Below are 24,406 nucleotides of genomic sequence, written 5' to 3'. Positions count from 1 at the left end.
TTCGTGCTACCACACGGCGAAGAGTACTCTTTCTAATGAGTGCTGCTGACGTTGCACTATGAATGCATCAGTCAACTTAAAACACAATTTTGTCTTTAAAAGCAGTAAGGATAAGTTCCTCTTCCAAAAGACATTTGACGCTGATGAAATGTCAGCTGACATCAGCACTTTTAGATCTAGGAGCTTCGCTTTCTGGCAGCTGTGTTGTATGCACCTGGCTATAAATCGAACAAACTCTGTTGTAGGAGTTGTCGCAAGCCTTTAATGTTAATATAAGTACAGTGGTAAAACTCATTTAACCTAAATACATGGTGACCGAATCACACTCATCTTGTTATCTGTTAAGATTGCCGTATAGTGCCATTTATGAACACTATAATTAACTCTAGCGTTCTTCTATTAATATGTTAAGTAAGTAGGGGGCACATGTCCATTAATCAATTTCGAAAGCTCAAAAAGGGCCAGTTTCTCACAGTTCTTTGGGGATGCATCGGAACACTCTTTATAGCTGGGAAGATCAAACATTTAGGTCACAAGTGCAGAATTATACTGTCTGCTTGACACACAAAAGGGATGCCAATCCTTCATTGACGTCCCTGGCATGCACAAAGAGTAAGTAGTTGGCATGTGCAAAAATTAATTCTGGACGCAGTCTAGATAGGAGGACTCACCATATTTTAAAGTCTCCTCAAATGCACAATGACAGTACTTCATTGACCTCCCCACTACCGCAAGCAACACTATGTTACCTGTGCAGTACCGACTTCCGACTACCATCCCGGTAAGAAGACACATCAGGGATTATTTGTAAGCTCTGTGTGCCGCCGGTGCATCATTTTTTGTGACGCACCAGTGGTGCATAGTGGAGATCTATATGTACAAGGTCACGCAAAGCCACTTTGCGCTGCTTTTCATGGCCTTTCAGGTAAGGCAACACAGTGTAAGTCACTGCACAGCCTTACACTGCATCAGGGAGGAGTACCATGGGCGTTGCTGTGGGTGCTCCCATGCAACATCCATGTTTTTTTACCCATTTCCAAGAATCTGTAAACCTGGGAAAGCCTCAAAAACGTACTGCTCTCCAGGGGTGGCACAAAGAGGAGAATTACTTATATTTCTCCTTATTGTGTCCTCATTACATGTGTGCAGTACACAAAGGCAGTGGGAAAAGCCATTCTGGATTGTTTTTGTGAAGAAAGGTGTCCATTCCTGCAAAAAAAAACTATCCTGCTGACAATCCAGACAGCCCTGCATTATGGTGCAAGGGTGCCTATGTTAGCGCTAGGCAGAAACTTGTGCACCTGCGCAGGAGGAAAGGACTGAAATGCACCTTATCCTGTAAATAAAGTGCATTTCTGCCCTTTCCCTGTGGCGGATGACAGCGCAGCAAGCTCACTTGCTGCACTACCCTGTACTACGGGGCTTGTAAATATGTCCCATCATATTTAAAGACTGCTCATATACAGCTCATCTTAAACATTCTCTGAGTCACAACCGAAGGGCCATGGCATTGTAACTTATGAAATACATAAAATTACTAAGTTTCACAAGTTAGATTTTTTTCATTTAACTCCTCAAAAGGGGCATATCTTCAATTGCTGTGACATTTAAAGGTTTGCTTTATAAGTATTTAAGATGATGGCTATGACTCTCATACATTATTAGGACTAGGGCAAGCAGTAGCGTAACAAAACTTGAGACGGCCCCCCAGCAAAGTACATGGACAGCCCCCCTCCGGACTTACTCAGGAGCTCTCAGGCCAGGCGACTGGAGCTCGCCCCCTCCCGAACAATGGTGGTTACGGGCCCTTTGTTGTGTCAGTAGGGTAAGGAACCTACAGCAGAGATGTGGAAACGCAACAGAGAGCATTTTCACATGTTTGCCAGCTAAAGGGTTTTTCGATGGGTGTTTAGATCCATTCTATGCCACACCTAAATTACTTCTGATTGATAGAACCCGTGCATGGGAGTTAGGCTAGTGGTAATTACCATCTTCATGGGAAACAAAACCCAATAACAATAATTTTGCAATCCTTGCCAGGCTCTAAACCAAGAACTCAGCCAAATAGGTCACCAAATTTGTCTCTACACTTCAGTCCCAGGGCATGTACCAGAAATCTATGGTTGCTTAATTTGAGATAGGTCTGATCCCTGACATGACTTAGTTTGGGGCTAATGTAGGCTCACATAAGACACTCATAATAAATAACGTTCAATCTGTTGTATCGTGTTACTATTTTTGCATGCCCCTATGTGTTTAGTGCCCCAGACTTGCTCCCCTACCTCCCTTTCCTACTTACCCCGACAAAGGAACAATTATTCGCAAACAGGAAGTTCTACAGGAAAATTGTCACACAAGTTTCTGAGTAGTGTTACACCCCTCCAAGCGTTCTGAGATACCTCTTCTGGATCTTGTAAGAATTCTGTGCCTTCTACCGACAACATTGGTTGGGACAAAAGTTCACTAAATATAGGATGCTATCTGACCCCGGTCTGTGCGCTCTCGCCCTTGCTGCCTCATCCCAGCTCCTTCCGTCTGCAGCCTAGCCTGCATCCCACAAGGCCACTGGTTCAGGACTGAGGTCAGCCTGACCTGGTATTGCTATTTAGCGGTAATCGGCTCTGTAATAATAGTAATTGTCAGTACTTTAGTTTCAAATGTAATTCTTGGTATTTTGTAGATTTGGTATACTTATTTATTTATTTGGATTTATTGCTAGTGATTATTTGGTTCCTTTTGTAGCTCTGTTCCTTTTTCCTGCTCTACGTGCCTTTTTCCCACCACTCTTCCTCCTGCCCTCCTTCCTCCCCTGCAAGCCCCTCCCACCTCCCACGACTACTTATGGAGGCTGTGGCGTGACCGTACAGTGGGCATGCACAGCATGAGTGCGCAGCGGGCACGCTGCTGATATGCCAAAGGAAAGCCCATCTGTGCCTGTCCGCACCTGGACTAAGCTCAGCGCCAGAAACCCTGGTACAACTCACCCCTAAAAATACTCAGCAGTTGATCTCCACGCCCTCAACCCCGGACACAACAACAACTACCACCTCGCATTGGCTCGTCACACAAAGGGACCTTTCTCCTGCGCCCAGTGCCGATTCTCCTCCACCCCAGATACATCCACCACCAACACCCACCCTCAACAAGACACCCCTGGAACGTTTCAAATGCCTCCTGCTCAACGCCAGATCACTCTGCAAACAAGCAACCAAAGTCTGGGACACCATCTCCTCCCTCGTCCCCTACTAAACCATCACAGAAACCTGTCTCACCCCTGCCTCTGCCCCAGACATCTTCATGGTTCCCCCATCCCCCATTATTCCCCCCTAGCTACAGAATCAAACATTGCATGGGCACCAAGGTGGCATTTCCATCATACACAAGGAATCGATCACCTGTACCTTCAGGCATTGCGTATCCCAATGTGGATCAAGCTGCACGGGATTTTAAAGACTGGATTACCAGAGCAGCCGATCAGGTCGCCCCAGTCAAGAAAGCCAAGACCAACAAAACTACCAAGCAAGCCAGCTGGTATACCCCGGAACTCAGCAGACAAAACTCCAATGCAAACAACTAGAGAGAAGATGGCGCACCAGTAAGAACCTCACCAACCAAGCCACCTTCAAGTCAGCCCTCAACGACTATCACTGCCAGATTAAAAACTGCAAAAAAAGTCACCCTGGCCCGCTGGATCGAAACCACCACCAACCGGACCAAAGAACTCTTCACCATCGTCAGAACGTTTGCCTGCCTATCAGCTGTCAAAAACTCCACCCACCCATCACAGGAACTCTGCAAGGCCCTTGCCGACTACTACCAAAAAAAGATAGAAGCCATCTACAAAAACTTTGACTCTCAATCCCCGGAACCCCTCATATTCCCATCCACAACCACCGACAACCACCTGCTCACCACATGGGAACAGCTCAGGGCACTGACCACAGCCACTCTCATGAGCTCCATCCACTCAGGAGCACCCACTGACCCATGCCCACATGGAATTTTAAACCTCGAAAGAGATGAGATCAGCTGGCACCTCACCACCACCCTGAACACCTCGCTCACTACAGCCACTTTCCCAGAAGGCTGGAAACACGCAGAGATTACATCCCTCCTCAAGAAACTTTTTGGAAGTCTTCAGCGAGCTGCAAAACTACAGCCCATCTCCCTGCTCCCATCCCCCACCAACGTCCTGGAGAACGTCGTCAAACTCCAACTCAACGAGCACCTGGAGAGAAACAACCTTTTAGACTCATCCCAATCAGGTTTCAGAGCCAGTCACAGCTCTGCAACAGCTCTAATCGCCACAACGGACGACAATCCGCACTCTACTCGAAAGGGTGGAAAACAGCCGCCCTGATTTTACTCGACCTTTTAACACTGTTTCCCACCACACACTCATTGACTGACTACTCCACAGTGGGACCATTCATGATGCACTCAGGTAGATGGAATCCTTCCTCACAGGATGCAACCAGAGAATCCAACCCCCCATTCACCTCACAAGCCAAACACCATCTGCGGCATTCCAAGGTTCCTCACTCAGCCCAACCCTCTTCAACATTTATATGGCACCACTATCAGACATTGTGAGAGCACACAACTTCAACATTGTCTCCTGCGCCGACACACAACTCCTTCACTCGCTTTCAACAGACCCCACCCAAAAATGATACATTTCCACAACTGTCTGAAGAGCATCTCCAGCTGGAGAGAGACAACTGCCTGAACCTCAACACGGAACAAATGGAGGTGTTGATCTTCAGCAGACACTCAACACTCTGGAGTGACTCCTGGTGGCCAGTGAAACTTGAAGTGGCCCCAGCGCCTAAAGATCAAGCCCGGAACCTCGGCATCATCCTTGACAGTGAATTCACAGAGAGACAACAGGTCAACACCATCTCCTCCGCCTGTTTCCACATGCGCCACAAGATTTTCAAATGGCTACCCCTCGACACAAGGAGGACAGTGACACAGGCCCTCATCACCAGCCTACTAGACTATGGTAATGCACTTTAACCTGGCAACACCACCAAACTCCTGCAGCAACTCCAAACAGTCCAGAACGCAGCTGCTGATCCTCAACCTATCTAAGAGAACCCACATCACCCAGTACCTGAAGGACCTCCACTGGCTCCAGATGCATAAGAGAGGTCTTTTCAAGCTCCTAACTCATGCCTACAAAGCCCTCTACAACCTAGGACCCACCTACCTAAACCACTGCCTTAATCTCCAAAATCTTCCCAGGAACCTCCACTTCTCACACCTCGCAGAAATACCATGCATACGCCATTGCCACACAGGAGGACGCTCAGTCTCCCACCTCACTGCCAAGGCCTGGAACACTCTCCCCCTCCACCTCATTGCTGACCCACTTCAGAAAGGGGCTGAAAACCTGGCTTTACGAATAAACACCTTCAAATAAACATGCAGCAAGCACCTGAATACCCTCTCAGGTGACAAGCCGCGCTAGATAAATACCGTTTGATTGACTGATTAACTTTCATACCAGAAACAATGATAACCATTGGGTGGGGGTGGTCTGTCCCTTGGGATACTCCCTGAATACTATAACCTACTTTACACTGAACCAATTTGGGTGTCTCTTTCAGGCTTCAAACATTTAAAAATCATCTTTGGGTAGCATTTTCGGTGAACCAGTTCCTATTAGAAGATCCTCCACCACACGCATCAAACCTGCATTGTTAAATATCAGTTTCTCATTGGCTGAGGGAGCCTGTCCCTGTGTCCACCTGAACCCACTGCCCCTGCACCCCTATTAGATGATCTATTCCTGGTGTATCAATGCATAGTCCATCATCTCCCCTCTCATTCCCATGATTTCACAGGCTATGTGAAAAACTATGATTTTTCTCCACTTCAAAACCTGGGTTTAGCAGGAATCACCAAGTCCGTTCTCTTCTCTAGGAGTCTACGATTCACCTCAAATTATTTCCTAGCCTGTTGCAAAGCCAAGGTGTAATCAAGCAAAATGGACAGTTTCATATTTTCATAAGTCACCGTATTTTTCTTAGGGACTGCCTATAGTTAAACAGTGATCTATAAATGCATTCGGAGGGGCCCCGGGGGAAAGTCGGGCTCAGGGCCATGTACAGATTCTCCACAGAAATGATTTGTCCTTCATAGGCACCGGTAATGGCTGCCAGTTTTAAATAAATATTTCTCCAGGGGGCCTCTGGCAGTTCCACCACATAGATGTTATTTCTCTGGGACTGACCTTGAAATTACTCAAACTCCCACGACTTCCAAGACTCCTGTGCATGCGATTTGTTTTTTCGGATTGCCACTGCAGAGTCTGCACCTTAGTTTTCAGGAAACGCCACATAAAGTTATTCTGTCATCTCATCCTTATTTTACCTCACACACTGCGGAGTAGGTTAACTTCAATCCCTGCAGCTTCCCTACACCGACGACTGGGAGCCTGTAACAACTTAAACTGCCGGCTGTGTCTATATGGCCTGTGGTTGCATGGCCACTGTGAGTCACTAAGTGGGCCACTGGTGAAATGCTGCCAGGTGTAGATTTTTCGTAAGTATCCATGGTGTCTTTCTATGCATGATGTATACCTCGCATATCACCACTTTCACCAATTGCCAACCACAGTTTACCTGCTATTCTCCACGTGTCTTCAACTGACAGTGCCTCAGAGCAGATAGCATGGCCTCACCAGTAATGCATGGTAAGGTGTCAGCAGTTAGTGGGCTCATGACAATGATCCAATATGATTTGGTAAAATAAAATAAATCAGTTATGGTGTTCCTACATTCGAATATATGTACCACTCATAGCTGTCAGGAGACACACTACTTTGACCATAAAAGGTGTATCATTCTTTTTTAGTGATTAGATCAGTCCACTCAGGTCATCAGGGCAGCATCGATAATATACAGTTTTCCATAATCTCTGGGACAGAGCATCAGTACTCTCCTCTGTCAGGACCTGTCCCTCGTGGGTTGAAAAAGAACTCAGTGGCCTTTGGGTTTCAACAACAGCATCAGAGAAGACCTGAGACCTCTACAATGCAGAATTCTCTCTTTTCTCTCTTGGTCACCTAACTCTCCGAACCGAAGTGCAGTGCGGAGGCCTGGAGGATGGAGCACAATATTGCCCAGAGCCAATGCTGCAGGTTGTTAGGGACATGGTAATATCCTCTTAGATCTGGCTAGCGTCTTCTTGAAAGCTGGGAGCTCAGGGCCCTTTTCCTCCTTCACGCACCAACTATCATCATGCATGTCTCTGGCTCACAGCACTAGACACTTGCCTAGTGACCACAATCCTTCCCAGCACCAGCGCATCTCCACCTCAGGGAGAAGTCATTCAGAGCTTCAGCAGCTTTCCAGCCGCAGGTTTCGAACCTGTTCCTCTAAAAAAGCATTCTAGGGTACCAGATCCTAATGAACTTGACTTTGACATTGGCTTTTTCCGTTCTTGTCGAATATGAACCTTCTTCCTTTATACTTGGCTTCCCAGTGGTAAAGAGTAACTTATGAGAGTGCATGCCCGAGACTATTATGACCAACCATTGTGATTATTAAATAAATAATCCATGTCCAATGACGCAGATATTTAGGCGACCAGATTGAATTTTTAATAAATAATAAGCCATGGGTCTGCAGGTGTTCAAGTGGTCTCATCTATGCTATTTCAGTTTGTTGAGTTTTGAAGCTGTTTACACGGTTTTGTTTAAAAATCTTCCAACATCCAGAATCTACTAGTGAAATAGGCCTGCTTAAATCTTTGCCTATCTTAAAGACTTCTTGATAGATGATTCTTCGTTTATTGGGCAGTTAAGTTGCGAAATATGTGCCCTGGGGAAGGCTTCTAGGAAATAGCAGCGCCAAAATAACACCATTGACATAATGTACTTTCATGCAGTCTAATAGAAAATATTAGACCCGTGTCACACATGAATTGTGTCTTATGTATGATATAATTATACTATTAAGGTTTTTTCTTGAAAATTAGTATCAATTTTTGTGCCAATGTCTGAGAGATGTTTATTAAAATATATTATTCCATTTTATGCCCTTGTCTTCCTTCAAGCGGATATGATACTAAGCATAGATTACTTAATTTTTTAACAAAGAGCAGCAATTAAAGGTTTATATTCAGAATGATGGTGAACTGTTGTCACAATGTGTTTAGTAAAAATACTTAACCAGGGAAATATTTGTCATTTGCATATTATCTTTTGATACCCTAGTTTCCTTTGTAAGTACTCACTGCCCCTGTGGTCTACTCGAATGGTACTCTTTGTTCAATGTAAGGATATTTATGAGCCAACCACACACAAGCTACAAACAATCACCACCCCAGTGGACAAGGAGGCCCTTGACAGTCACCGTTTAAAGCTCTGCTCCTGGAACATTCATGGGCTAAAGGACAAACTGCAAGATCCTGGCACGCTCACCTATCTTCACAGCTTCTTGATCATTGCCAAAACCTGGGCCTTTGAACCAATCCCCATCCCAGGCTATTCCTAAGCCCTCCTTCTAGTACTAAGAAGGGCAAATAGTGAGCATCTACAGGCAAATGTTCAAGTTCCCAAGACATACATCATCAGCACAGATAAGGTTGGAGTTTGGCCTACTCAAACAGTCCCTAGCAAGAAGAGCAGCTTTCACCAATTGTCTTCACTAAACAAGGGCTGTGGCCACAAACTCCATAAATCATCACATCTGGGAAGAAATAACAATGAAACCCTGATCACCGGCAAGAATATACCTTGACTCCTCAATAAAGCAGTTCTGCATTGAGAGCCCATGGACATCGAAGCTTAACCACAAACTTTTCAAAACCTTAACCAAAAAATCAATAGAGCTTCTGTCCCTCACTGAAGAAGAGATAGCCCTCAAGAAAAGGCACCACACCTGACTAGTTCTAAACAGCTATAAGATCCTAGCTCCCCAGTCATATCTGGGTGAAATTTTAACCTACAGCATCAAGAGGAAGTTCTTGCTCTACCACTTGGGGGTCCTCCCAGTAGGAATACATGAGAGGCCATGGCAACAACCACCAAAGGACGGACTATGCCGGCTGTGTGGGATAACACCCAAAACGGTGCCTCACATACTTTGCCTGTGCCCCAGGACCCCAGAGAAGCGCCGCAGGCTCCTGAGACCGCTATGGGTTCATCAGGGGGTCTGCACATGGAGACACAAGACAGTAATCTTTCTTAATACCACCTGAGGCCTAAGAGACAGGGCCTTGTGTACTAGCCCATGCATAGCTGCTCGGTGGATAGGGATGGCCCCGAGAATGTACCAGCGGCCCAGTGGGTTCTATCACACCATCAGAGGGCTGTGGAGAGTGTCTGGGTGCCACAATACTTCACCAAAGCTGCATGAGGAACCTAACCCTGGCAAAAGGCTGGCAGAGGGAGTAGACTGAGATTGGAAGTCGCTCCAGAAGTAAGTGGTTTCCAGTGGCTGGTTGTACTACTGCACTGTACCAGCAAGTCGTGATCATTCTGTGTTGGGCCTGGACCGGGGCAGCGTGGGAAATTGGACTATGTCCCCTTCACAACTTGCAGGCCCAAGAGGTGCCATTCCTGTTGGCCAGACTACTGTGGGGAATGTCACTAAACTAGCCACGGACTCATCACAAGTGGTGGCAAGGACTGCAGAATTGGCCCCAGGGGATAAGAGACGCTCTGAGACCTATAGCAAGATTGCTTGTGCGCTATGCAGGGTACCCTACTGGACCCAGTCATTGTTCTTTTCACTTACATTCCATCGTAAACAGCCTCACAGCAGTGGCGGACTGTTGCTCTCTGACATAGGGGCTGCGGAGCTACCGCGGGACACACCTTGTGGACTGCTGCCGCAGACTTTGCCATAACTGGGGGAGGGGGTGGGGTTTTGCATGAAAGCTGTAAGACTACCTGGCACCATGGGCAAAACAGGCTAAGTCGCAACCCAAAATGCACTTCAACCTGCGGAAGACCCCAAGGGCTCGAAATGATGGAGCCGCCATGTCGGAGAGCTGATCCAGAGGTGGACACTTACTTGCGGCAGATATGCAACACTGTTACAAAAACCGACGGCAAAATAGACGTGCTGTCCTTCCGGATGGACTGTATGTCAGAACTTCTGAATAAGCACACTGAATGCTTGGATATGGTTTAGCGACATGTCTCTGAGATGGAGGACGAACAGGTCACTGCATCGGTGGCTCAATAAAGGAGGAATAAATTACTTCTCACACTGCAGACAAAAGCGGAGGACCTTGAGGCTTGTTCGTGTGTAAATAACCTTAGAATAGTGGTATAAGCTGAGTTCACTAACATTAGCAACATGGAACGATTCATGGAGCAACCCATTACTGATCTACTAGGGTGTGAGACTTTCTCAGACATTTTTGTGGTTAAGCGTGCCCATCGATCTCTTGTGACGCACCCAGAGCTGGGGGTGAAACCTCATCTAATCATAGTGAGACTTTTGAATTACAGAGACTGCGATGAGGGACTTCACAGGGCATGAGAACTTAAAGTACTTCATCACAGTGGTGCAGAAGTATCTCTTTTTCCATGTATCCAGGCTTCAAGCAGCACGGACAGGAGACTCAGAGGCAGTTCATCCCAGCCAGGCACAAGCTGCAAGAACTGCAAATAGAGTACAGCATGCTTTAGCTCCCGTGTCTGCAGGTAATGGTGAATGGAAAAGTGATAATCTTTGCCAACCCAAAACTGCTATAACAGATTCTCAAACAGCGAACGAGAGCAGGAGTGCAACATTGCTTTCCAGGGTCGGATGATTGTAATGCTGGAGCTACACAAGATTCGGAGAAGCAGGACTAGCACCCACTGAACTATAAGTAGTTGTTTCCAATTTTAGGGCTGAATCACTATCTCTCTTATGTAGGTGTTATTTGAGTTACTCTGGCAACACTGTGGGAGGGCTACATCACCTGTATCAAGACATTCCAAGTGTTCCAGCATTTGGGGGGGGGAGGGTGCCCTTGTGAACGCACAACAGACTGATACAGAGGGGAGAGAGAACAGGGTAATGGCACTGTGTCTCCTTCTACCGATGTGAAGTGACAGGGCTCCTTGCTGGTAACGTATGGGGCTCTGTGAAGGACGATAGTTACATCCAGACGGGCAGCAGAGGCTGCTGGGGGATTCAGGCATGTGACGCCGTTATTTATTGTTTGAAGCACACGCTATTTTTGTGAAACAGCCCCCTGTGACTTTCTGTAGTGGGGAGACTGGCCGGGTAACATCTGTCCCCATGTGTGCACCACCTAGTTTCATTTGGGGTTCTGTTGGATGGGTTCTGGGTGCGTTCAGTGGGAAATGCATTGTTGTGCATATTGCTGGGGTTCACAGCATTCTGTTTCTTACACCGTTCAATGTGCTCTGGCATTTGTGAGGGCTGAGTGTGCTGTGCTTGCTGGTTTGTTTAGGCAAGTTGAGATGGATGACAGATGGTACACAATATGCAGCGATGGGAACCCAGAGCCCTTCTTTGCTGAAGTTCCTCACATGGAATGTCAGGGGACTGAATGACTGCAGGAAGATAAGCAAGGTGGTTGCATACTTACAGTGGCACAAGGTTGACATAGCCATAGTGCAGGAAACACACCTGGGAGTGGCGTATTAAGCAGCACTGTATGCAGGGTCTCTGCTACGCTGCTGACTTCACCACACATGCTAGGGTTGTGCTGATTTCAGATCAGAGAGGCTCAGTGTTAAAATGCAGGAGGTGTGTGTGGACACAGGTGGCAGATATGCGGTGGCGCGCTGTTAAAAGGATGCTTTGGTTGCACTCGTAGTGGAGGTGTATGGGCCTAAATACGATGACCCACAGTTTTACCCCATGTTGAGTGCCTGGCTGGTCAAATAGTCAAGACTTGCCTCAGATTTGGGGTGAAGATTTCAACTGCATGTTGTGTCTGGAGTGTGGTCATTCCAGTGGACTGCCTCGGCAGCCCTCTAATGCAGGCCATCCCCTCAATGAGATCACTGCGAAAAGAACAAATGATGGAATGCTGAACAATGCAAACATTCACCCCAGTCACAAAGATTTGGGTTAAATACATCATTTTTTTGCTCACCACTCAACCCCAGTTTGTACCCAGCCATATGCAAATCAGTCTTGACCCTGTTCCTCATGTGAAATGTCCAGCCCAAACTGCTAAGCCAGGTCCTCCCTGGACCATAAACAAGCACCCTAGGACTGGTTTCAGGGTATCACCCTTTATCAGCTAGACTAGCTTGAATCGAGTGAGCACGGGACCCACGTCTGGGCATACCCTTCCCACTTAGGGCGACAAATGCAATAAGAACAGATGATGGACGGAATGCTGAACAATGCAAACATTCACCCCCAGTCACAAAGATCTAGGTTTAATCCATTGTTTTTTTGCTCGCCACGCCATCCCAGTTTGATCCCAGCCATATCCAAATCAGTCTCAATGAGCTCATGGCACAGTGTAGCTTGCTAGATATCTGCAGCATAAGTTTCCCACAGGGGCAAGTTTCACCCACTACTCTACAGTGTGTGATATCCATACCCACACAGATTTTTGGTTATTGTCCCCAAGTTTTGCGCTTTGCATGCAGCATTGTGAGCCACTACCACACACCTACTCTGACCACTCATGAGCTTGGAGCTGGAATTGTGTAGCTCACGTCCACCTGCATTTACATGGCGATTCCCACCATACTCCCAGTTAGATGCCATGTTTCGGGGTGAGCTGGCACAGGCTATCGATGAGTGCTTCCTCACCAATATCGGCTCTGTTGAAAAGTTGACACTGGTCTGAGAGGCCTCCAAGGTTTACATTCAAAAGGGTCACTCTCTTTAAACATGCCAGGGTACTAATGTCACTTCCCTGTCGTCTGGCGCAGCTGGAGGCAGACATTGTGGACCTGGAGCAAGTGCACAGGGAGACAGCGGAGCTGAGCTTTCTGGTGGACATACAGGCCGGGCTACAGAAGTAATATAATGTAGCACAGAGTGAAGTTAATCATTTAAGAAGTAATATAATGTAGCACAGAGTGAAGTTAATCATTTAGGGAAATATGCAATGACGTCTGGGGAGGGTGGGCATCCGCAAGCAACAGTGACAACAGCACTGCAGCCCTGGCAGGAGGATAACATGATCTTAGCAGTGCGGGAAGAGCAGTGGTTGCCTCTTTGCATGATGGAGCAGGTTTTGGAATTGTTCTGTCTTTATTATGCAGTTACATACATTGCACTTATCACATGACGTTCATGCCACGACAGACTACCTAGCTTATATCGCCATGAAGTGGCTAACAGCAGAACATAGGAAACACCTTATGGCCCTGTTGCATCCTGCAGAGATACAGGCGGTATAGGAAAGTACCCTCTTTTTGGCATGGTTACCCCCACTTTAGTGTGTTTTGACTGTTTTCACTGGGATCTTGCTGACTGGGATCCCAGTGATTGTTCTCTCTCCCTCTAAATTTGGTTGCTTAGGACTTTGCACAGCCCACAATTAGCATACTGGTACCCCCATATAGGTCCCTAGTATATGGTACAAGGGTACCCAGGGCATTGGGGCACCAGGTGTTCCCCATGGGCTGCAGCATGTATTGCGCCACCCATGGGAGCCCATGAAAAATGTGTCTGCAGGCCTGCCATTGCAGCCTGCGTGAAAAGGTGCATGCACCCTTTCACTACAGGTCATTGCACCAGGTCACTGTAAGTCAACCCTATGGTAGGCCCTCCTCGCCCAGAAGGGCAGGGTGCAGGTACGCATGTGAGGGCACCCCTGCATGAGCAGAGGTGCCCCTACAAACTCCCGCTCCATTACAATGGAATTCGTAAGTGTGGGGAAGCCATTTTACCTGTGTACTGGACACAGGTCACTACGAACCTGGGCATGTTTGGTATCAAACATATTGGAATAATAACCCAATACTGTTGCCGGTATTGGTTGTATGATTACATGCACTCTGGGGGCTCCTTAGAGGACTCCCAGCATTGCTCCTTTTAGTCCTCTGGGGTTGGCCAGTAAGCCCACGCTACAGCCACCCCTCAGACAGGTTTCTGCCCTCCTGCTGCTTGGCCAGCTCAGGCAGAGGAAGGCCGAACAAAGGATTTCCTGTGGGAATGGGAGGCAACACCCTCTCCCTTGGAAATAGGTGTTTCATGGCTAGGGAGGGTTAGCCTCCCCAAGCCATCAGTATGCTTTGAAGGGCACATTTGGTGCCCTCCTTCCATAAACTGGTTTGCACTACTCCAGGGACCTCCTGATCACTGCTCTGGCACTAAACTGGATAAAGGAAAGGGGAGTGACCACTCCCCTGTCCATCACCACCCTAGAGGTGATGCCCAGAACTCCTCAAGGTGGCCATTTGATTCTGTCATCTTGAATCCAAGGTGGGCAGAAGCCCCTGGGAGCATCTGAGTGGCACGGTCAGCTAGGTGATGTCACAGTCCTCTCCTGATAGGTAGTCACCCTGCTAGGTAACCAGTCCTCCTTTCTGGGCTATTTAGGGTCTTCCTCTTGCGTGGGTCCTCAGATTCCACACGCAAGATTCCAGCAGGACTCCTCTGCATCATTTACTTCGTCTTCTGGCCAATGGACTGCAACTGGATCCTCTAGGAACCGACAATCTGCAACTCCAATGACAACTCCACTGCGCAACATTGTTTCTCCGGCTCCTTCCAGCAACTGCAACATTTCCCCGGCTATGCATCCTCTGAGGACGGCCAGTCTTCAGCCTGCACAAGAAGTAAGAAGGAATCTCCCTTGGGGTGAAGGAGTCACACCCCTGCATCCGCAGGCACCAACTGCAACGACAACCTTTTGGGGCTCCTAGTTCCTCTGGATCCCTTCTCCTGATTCCATATCCTTGGGTGGGGGGCTGCTTTTTACATTCCACTTTTTTAGTATATGGTTTGGCCCTCTCCTAGGGCTGTCACTATTTGCTATTGCTTTTACCAATGCCCATTGCTTTCTATGCTATTTACTGATGTCTAATGTGTATATAATAGTGAGTTTACTTACCTCCAGTTAGGGTATTGCCTATTCAGTGTTCTAGTACTTGTGTTACTATAATAAAATACCTTTTTTTTGTAACACTGTGTGGTTCTTTCATGTGTGTAAGTGTTGTGTGACTATAGTGGTTTGGCGTAAGCTTTGCATATCTCCTAGATAAGTCTTGGCTGCTCATCCACAGCTACCTCTAGAGTGCCCTGGCTTACTAGACACTGCTTACACTTCACTAATAGGTGATACCTGAACCTGCTATAAGGCGATAATAACATAGGTGCTCACCACACACCAGGCCAGCTTCATCCAGGCGGCAATCAAAGACATGCTGAGCAGGAACGCGCCTGGCACTGACAGGTTCGCAGTAGCCTTCTTTAAGGCTTATCAAGCTCAGCTTGATTCACATCTGGTCACTCTATGTGAAGAGTTGGGAAAAGAGAGTTGCATGCCCCCAAGATGCGCAAGGCCCTTCTTTTCACCCTGTTAAAACTGGGCAAACTGGCAGGTTATTGCTCGTTACATAGACCGTTGTCACTGCTGAATGTTGACACAAAATTGTTTGCAAAAACACTGGCCAACCCATTTGCACAGTTGCTTCCTAGAGTGGTGGGCCCAGAGCGGTCTATTTTTATCTCTTGTCGGTCCCTGTCATACCATTTCAGAATGCTCTTTGACGTTATTCAACTTATCAACCCTGAAGTCCAAGCCACAGCACTATTCTTAGGTGGTGAAAAAGTGTTTTACTCTGTGGAGTGGGGATTTTTCTGGCGCTACTGAGGCACAATGGAGTTGGAGATGTCTTTCTCCAACTTTTTCAGATAGTTTGTATGCCGCTGACGACTTGCATCCAGGTTAACGGCATTGTCATAGAAGCCATAGATATCATGAGAGGTACTAGACAGGGATGCCCACGGTCACCGTTAATTGTATTCCCTAGTGGCTGAACCAGTGGCTTGTGCACTTCAGGAATATCATGCACAAACGCTGACACCCTTCTCTATGTGCACACTCCCGAGCATAAACTAGCTCCAATTCTCTGGAAAGTTGCATTGTTTGGGAGCATTTCAGTTTGCGCATTAACTGTGATAAATCCCTGATATTTTCACTTGCTGCTGTTACAACACCGGTGCAGTTACAGTACTCCTTACAGTAGACGTTAGATTTGGTGCGATATTTGTGAATTCAGGTCCACACAAATCTGACAGTGGTGTTGTTGGATAACTATGGTAGAGTGATACAGAAACTCTTGGATGCGGACGACTGCTGGATCAAGTTACCTTTATTGCTCGCTGGGCATATGGCCATATTGAAGATGGTTGTGTTGCCCTGTTTCACGTTTTTATTTTCAAATATTCCCATGCTTTTGCCTCATGTGGGGCTTGACATCCTGCAAGCCCTCATGGTTCATCTTGCCTGGGCCGGCAAGCAGCCATTGGTGCGCTGGGACACGCTGACTTTACCCTACAATTATGGACAGGTTAAATACTCCCGAACTGGAAACTGTTAACGAGCTGCTCATCTCCAGAACTGGAAACCTATTATCGAGCTGCTCCGTGCATGTATGCACACTACTGGCTGCATGGCCCGCAGGACCGGCCGCTTCTGTGGCTACAAGGCAAAGCAACCATTTCCGCTTTAGCCATCTTAGACACTGTTTGTGAAACTGGTGCAACGCTATAATGTGTTTGATTCCTTGACCACAACAGTTTATTCTTGGCGGCGTCTTACGGAACGACAGCCGGATCATTGCTTTACTCGCTGCATGTGCCATTGGGATGGTGTCTATGGTTGTCCCTGGGAAGTGTGCAGCGGATGAACTACAGGGCTGTGCTTGCAGGCTCTAGGAGAATTTTTCAGGATGGGGTGATGTGAATTTGGGAACAGATCGGGACGCAGAGCAACGAGTCCACCCTCCTGGCCCAATTATTTTATTACGGGGCACACCAAATGATGCGCGACCTCCTGGGCAAGGACTTGCTTGAACCCCCAGAGCTACCGGTATGGATGCCCCTGTTACAAGCAACAACCCCAAATCGCATTGTTGCAAAACTCTGTGTGTTTGTGCAAGTGGCACAGTGGCCGGGTACTACAAAGGATAAGCTCGATTGGCAGAGGGACCATGGTGTAACTATCAAAGGCAAGCAGTGGACATACCATCTCTCTAAACAGCTGACACCGGTTCCTGCATTTCAAATACCTCAACAGGGTGTATTTCCCGCTGGCCCATTTGGTAGATAGGTCTCCGCCACAGTTCTTGTTGTCACCGATGTGCTGAGGAGGCGGTAGGATTTGCTCTGTACCTTGGTATTGCACGGGGGTGCAGAAGTTTTGGTGGGCTGTGCAAGAGGAGCTAGGGTAGATTACTGGTGAACTCAGAGTCGATCTCCTTATTAGCATTGTTGGGGTACGACCGGGATGTCCCAGGGTCTTCCAGACAGCTAACAGCTGTCGGCCCGGTGCTCGTGAGCTGTAGAATATCGCTGCATTGGGCCCGTGAGGCCCTACTGGCACTCAGGAATGGCATCGGGACATGGCATACTGTAACACACCTTCGGACAGTTACTGCGAAGTGCTTCCAGTTTGCTTCCTCCCGAAATACGCGAGGGCCCTATCAGGCTTTTTTGGCCCAGTCTGATGAGGCAGAGGAGACGGGAGAGGACGAAGAGGCTGCTTTGTGAGCGGACCACACCAGGAGGTGCTTAATGTGTGTTTGGTTTGTGGCCATGTGTAGTCCCACATACTACTAAGTATGTGTGGCTGTATCTGCTGATGTGCCTGGCCGGGGAGGAGGTTCATACGGAGGATGTAATGGAGACCATCTGCGCCATTAGTGCTGTTGTATTCCTCGAAAGTATATTTCCAACTCTGACCATTTGCATTGTCATATATTTATCTACACTCGTTGCACCCATTTGCTGTGTACCATGCAAGTGAATTCCATGTCACCATTCTCTGTGAGGTTGATTTAAAACTAAACTAAAGATAAAAACATATTTTGGGCAGAGAAATGGATGGTTCGTCTGGCCAGACCTAAAAAGGAGTTGACTGTGTCAAACTCCCAAGAGCACCTAAGATTTGCACTTCTTGCAAAGAATGAATTGAGGGTGGGAACTCCCAAATCGAAATCAGGGTGCCCTTGAAGGGGAACAGGTAGAGCTAAGCTGGCCGTATGGGTAACAGGAACATTTCCTGATAAGCCGAGGACCAAAAGACGGCTTTTAGAGGTTGGTGACCGAGTGATCATTGGCAGCCTGGCAAACAGCCCTAGGGAATGCAAAGCATTTTGTTCTAAATACATATATAATTTTCCACCCCTCTCAAATCCAACTGCCCCAGCTAGATATGCCTTAGTGGAGCTCCTCTTTGCCACACTGAACCAGGTGGACAGGAAAAGATGGACGAGGCATGCAACTGAAGCTGGATCAAGGACCCACTGCAATGCGCACACACAGGTGCTCATCACTGTAGGAGAAGGCATATTTGGGCTTGTCATCATCACCCACCTGACTTGATGGTCACTGGCAAATGTGATGGGAGCCCACTCATTTGGTTTCTGTATCTCCAGGAGGGCAGCACAAAGACTTGAGTCCACGGGTTGCTCTGTGACCGTGTTTTGATCATAATATTCCATAATTGTGTCTCCATAAATGATTCTTCGGTGGCCTGGAAGGACTGTGATGTTCTTTAGTCCACTACCTGTAATATGTAACTTTGAGAAGGATGTGTGACCATATGTCAGTTTTAGGTGCACTTGGAGCTAACGGTAGAAGTTCCTAATGTCCAAATGGTGGTAGCATTCATTAAACATTTCGCACATTAATGACACCATTGAGGCTGGATAACACTTTCTGCATGCAGTTCTGAAAAACCTATGCTTTATTAGACCTGCCAAAATCAAGCATTTGTATTGCCATACTGATGAAGGAGTAAAGAAGACGGTCACCCTGGATTACATGGGTGCAAATGTCACGTTCAGTATCTAGAAGAGTACTTGTGCTGGCTAGTTCATGCAGTCAGGCACAGAATCGGTCATTCTACTATCTAGCTTTTGAAACAGTGGGAGCTTGTTTACTAACCAAACATCTTACAAAGCAGCAACTTTGTTTTCCAACCTGGCCATCCAACACTTCCAAGAGGTGCTAAAGAAGTGGGGGGAGTCCATTGTGGAAGTTTGATTATTGACTGCCAAAGGGAGGAGGGAGTGGATGCTACTGAATGCATGTTGAGCAGGGAGCCCCTACTCCTTATAACCAGGACTCCAAGGACGGTATGCAAGGCTGTCTCGTGACATGTAATAGCTGTTGCCTCAATGTTGTGTATATAAGCTTTGGGAAGGTAAATGCAGCTGGCTCATGAATAGCGAAAATGTCTCCTGGGTTGTATTTAATGCTCTTTTTCTTCAAACCTCTCTGTACCATCTTTTTACTCTCTAATGTCTGTCGTCAGTTGGTGTTGTGGAGTACTGTAGTCCTAGGCACAACCACAGCTGCTACTATAGGCCAGTCATATTGCAGCTCAAGAGAGGGTGTGTGTGTGGGTGTACAATATATATGTTTGTGTGGAGGTATAAATATATATTCTATTTATTGTACATGTTTATGTGGGGAGTTGAGGTGTGTGTGTGTGTGATGGGGGTTGTATCACATAATGTAAGAGCCCAACAGTGAATGAGGAGAGTGAGTTCTGCTTGGAGAGTTGACGACCTGGGGCAGAGAAAACTGCTCAGAAGTTAATTACCTGCAGGAGGTTTCTTCCTGCCCAGATATGACCATGGCTTTCCATATAGCCTGCAGCCACTTGTTCTGCTCTTCCTTGTTGTGAGCTGCCTGTGGAACAGAGATCATGGGTTATTGTAAGCTAAAATATGACTGCATTCACCTCACTGTAACATTCCTGTCTGCAGAGTTGGTTAATAATGTTAGTTAAAAACCGGCTTCAAGGTCAGTAATGACAACAGCATGTGAATTTCCACCCCATCCCCCAGCGTCCTCTAAATCCAGCAGTTCCTGTTATGCTCACTGCCAGCTGCTGAGTTGCTGTTTTCTCTGATACAGCTGCAAGACCAGATCCATGTCGTTATACACACATTGCCTACTCTGCAATCTTATTGACTGTCCTAATAAATGTGCTAGTAAGTCGACATCAATAGTATCTGTACCTGTGGCCTAGAGCAGATCTCTGCAACCGATACATAAACACTAAACCATCTTATTACTTATAGTGGGACCTGAAAGATGTCTAGCACCTTGCCTCCATGGAGAATGTGGAACACAATTTGCCTTGATACGTATGGGGTCAGGAACAAAAAGTGGAAGCTCTCTCTGTCCCTGCACCGACCTAGGTGCTGAACCCCTCCCCTACCATGCCCACAAATGCCAGGAGTGAGCCTGGGGCCCAATGAGTTTGTGACTACTAACCAGTGTCATCCTAAAATATAAAAAAAATGATGGATGGAATGCTTGAATTAATCTCAGCCACTGGTAATTACTTGGGTCAGCATCCCAGTCCATCGTTATTTTTGTACACCATGCAACTTCAGTTTGGCCCGCCATATGCAAATCAGTCTTGAACCTACTCCATTGAGAACAGTCCAGCCCGAACTGCCAGGCCAGGTCCCCCTTGAAGCAGAACATTAGCAACCCAGTACTGGTTTCGCTCTATATGTGGCTCATCAGCCAGGCATAGCTTGGTTCCAGTCACACAGCGTGCATGGGACCCATGCCTGGGCATATCCGTCCCATTTAGGGCGACACACTAAAGTATACAAAAAACTTCCCAGTGGAGCTAGGTCAAGACTGATTTGTATATGGGTGGGTCCAAACTGAGGTGGCTGTGTGTGCAAAATACTGATGGACTGGGATGCGGCCTGATCCTCACAGCTGTGGTAAACAAAAAAATGCTTTTAAATGTATGTTGTATGCGTGCTTGAGTGTGAGTGTTTTTAGATGAGTGAGTGTGTGTGAATGTGTAAGCATGTGTGTGAGTGGAACTGAAGGGCAAAATGGGTGTGACGTCACTTCCGCTACCACAGGCTTTTTGGTGAACTGACGTTCATGTGCAAGGGGCGCATTTGTGGCTGCAATAGATAACCTTCTAGGTCCTTGTGGGACGTTATCCGTGAACAAATACCCTCAAAACGTTTTTTATTCATCGAACAGCTTTTTAAATATTCCGACCTTGCTTACTGACTTGTCCCTGTTTTAAAAACCTTATATTCCAAATAAATGCAGACCTACACTTTAATATAAATATGAATATTTAGAAAATATGTGGGAATGAATTGAATTTTCTGTAGGTAAACCTAACTTTAAATGTTCATTTCGCTTTTCTGTTTGCCATGATGTCTAATTTACTATTTAGTCCATGGCGCTCACAGCACAAAAAAGCCAAAAAACAGAGTACAAACTTCTGAGTACCCTGAATTGAAAACTGCATTCACGCCTAACTAACTTTATAGGAAATTACCTACATTTAACATACATCATCTACATTAAACTGATGAGATAGAGGTATCTGATAGCATATGAATGCATCACTCATTCAAGTAGTCTTTGCATATCTGAATATCTCTTACTTTTTGACAGGTATGATTGAATATTTACAAATGAATGCGCTACTTTTTTAACACACTCAAGCATCGCCGCAAATATACCCTGCTGCTTTGGTGTGACAGATAACAACATTAATAGACATGCAAGTGTAGTTTATATACGAGCAGTCAACTGTGTACCACGCATTTATTTACATGCATATATAGTAAATATCTAGCAAAGTTTGTTCCTTAGCTTTGAGATGCATTTCCACTCAAATGAAGGATAGGTAGGGTTATGACACATCTTATGAAAAAGCAGTATCATTGGATACTATCTAGGCAAATTAGTCTCTTACCTATGTTTACCCGCCTTCATCTTTCAAGGTAAGGGAGCCCGAGTGTCCGGTACTGGTTGGTTAATGGTGTAGACAATGAAGAGATTAATGTGTTGTTTCGTTTGGGGGACCGGTAACGTGTGGCCATTCCCGAGGACTTTCATTTTGAAATGAAACCCATGAGTCAAAACGCCCCCACGGGCTACGCAAGGCATCTGCCCTCGAGGGAGCTCATATGACCAGGTACAGCATTTTGGCAAAGATGGATGTCATGCATGATACAACTCAACAGCAAAGCAAAAAAGCAATACTAAAACACAATAATTCATCAACATATTCCAAACAATACACCATCAAACAGCTCAAATGAATAACACAGCAACAAAACATAAGGCAGCGTCAGTACACCACAGCAAAACAATGCACAACAAAAATACCACTGCAGGACACCAGAACAACACACAACAACCAACTTCAAAAACAAAACACGAACACAAACCATGACACAGTGTAATTTATGTGCTGTGTAGCCGTTTTAGATTATATTGTTCACAAACCAAAAAACAGTTAGCGGAGCACAGGTATACAGGAGTTCCTAAATTTCACCAAAATAACAGAATCAATATTCAATTATATATCAATGCAGACATGTTATCTAATTACAAAATATTTTTACACAAAAATAGAAAATGGGTATGCGGGAAAATAAATCAAATCAACAATTTATTAAACACAAAAATAAATCATATCGAAATACATAAATTACCTAACAAACCTAAAGTTATAATATAAAATTACATGAATTTTAACCAAATTTGAATATTCAATCACATTATGTGACCAATTCATAAGAGGTCCAACTAAACGCAGTCTTTACAGATGTTGACAGGATTCAGCCAACTATTAGCTAAATCCTGTCAACATCTGTAAAGACTGCTTGAGGAATATAGCCAGAGTAGTGGGCTTACTAGCTTCATCTATTCAGGCGATATTCCCTGCACCCCTACATTATCGAGCACTTCAGAGACTCAAAATCAGACATCTACAACAGGGTCTGAGTTACTCAGAACAAATCCCATTGACTACCGATGTAAGATCAGAAGTTCAGTGGTGGCTTCATCACATGGAAACTTGGAACGGCAGGGCGATTTTCGGATCTCACCCGGAGGTAGTGATAGAGTCCGATGCCAGCAGATGGGGTTGGGGAGCTCGTTGCAACTCCCTAGTGACGGGGGGCAGATGGTCGGAATGGGAACAATCCCTTCACATCAATTGCCTGGAACTTCTAGCGGGTTCTTTTGCCATAAAGAGCCTCTCCCCTCAGAAAACAGTTTGTTGCATACTCTTACGGATGGACAATGTTTCAGCAGTGAGGTATGTCAACAAATTGGGAGGTGCGAAGTCCAGAATCCTGGCAGAGATTGCCAAGGATTTCTGGCATTATTGTCTAACTCAGCGTTTAGTAGTCATAGCAGAGTACCTGCCTGGAGACCAAAACATAATAGCAGACTGGAATTCCAGATACCTATCAGACTCCAGCGACTGGAAGTTGGATCCTCTGATTGTTGCTCAGATAATCAGAGAATGGGGCACTTGCGAAGTGGACCTGTTTGCCTCCCGACTCAACTGCCAAATTCAAAATTTTTACAGTTGGCGTCCAGGCCCTTATGCATTAAAGACAGATGCCTTCCTTCAGGACTGGTCCCAATTTCGGGGTTATGCGTTCCCCCCTTTTATGATGATCGCCAGGGTTTTGTCTCAAGTACGGAGACAGAAAACAGAGATTGTTCTGGTGACTCCTTTTTGGAGAGCACAGCCTTGGTTCCCCATTGCTCTTCATTTAGCCTGTGCCTCTCCTCTTCTGATTCCTCCTCGTCGAAATCTTCTCTTGAGTCCAGAGGGCCATCAACAACCACTGATCTTGTCGGGGAAGTTAACTCTTCTAGCCTGGTTAATTTCAGGTCTAGATGGAGTACCTCAGATGTTTCGAAACAAGTTGCGGAATACATTAAACAGGCCTGGGCCAGTAGTACCCATAAGAGATATGAATCAGCCTGGCGCAGATGGTCTAGTTGGTGTGATGGAAGGAGTGCCAATCCAGTGGAAGCACATATTGGTTTGATTGTTAACTTTCTAGCAGAACTAGCTAGTTCGGGTTTAGCTTATCGGACGATTAACAATTTTAGATCGGCTATTTCAGCAGGGCATTCCCATTTAGAAGGTAAGCCCATTGGAGAACATCCACTAATATGCAAGCTTTTGAGGTATACGTCTCTCGAAACCTCCTCAAGCTAAATATACTGTGTTATGGGATGTTAGCATTATTTTAAAATTCCTAGATTCTTGGCCTACCAACAAGTATTTGTCTCGCAAACAGCTTTCAACCAAGCTGACTATGCTTTTATGTCTTATCTCTTGCAAAAGAGTTTCGGACGTCAGAGCCTTAGATTTAGCAGGTAGAACTTTTTCACCAGAAGGAATCACCTTTGCGGTGACAAGAAGAACTAAAACAAATTACAGGTCACTATCCTATCCAGTTTATACGGAA

At 46.2% G+C, this 24,406-nt stretch overlaps 1 protein-coding gene across 4 annotated transcripts in view; it reads right to left on the bottom strand.

The window, feature by feature from the left end:
- Positions 1-24,406, bottom strand: part of LOC138273990 (uncharacterized) — a 294,057-nt gene that overhangs the window by 109,124 nt on the left and 160,527 nt on the right. For all 4 annotated transcript variants that reach the window (XM_069218921.1, XM_069218922.1, XM_069218923.1 and 1 more), the window contains one exon: positions 19,729-19,817. In XM_069218921.1, the coding sequence (XP_069075022.1) occupies positions 19,729-19,817 (89 nt within the window). The remainder of the gene's footprint in view (positions 1-19,728; positions 19,818-24,406) is intronic.

This window comes from Pleurodeles waltl, unplaced genomic scaffold (assembly GCF_031143425.1).
Source record: "Pleurodeles waltl isolate 20211129_DDA unplaced genomic scaffold, aPleWal1.hap1.20221129 scaffold_130, whole genome shotgun sequence".
Lineage (NCBI taxonomy): Eukaryota > Metazoa > Chordata > Amphibia > Caudata > Salamandridae > Pleurodeles > Pleurodeles waltl.
Note: the sequence above shows the minus strand (reverse complement) of the source record. Positions and strands in the feature narration are given on the sequence as shown.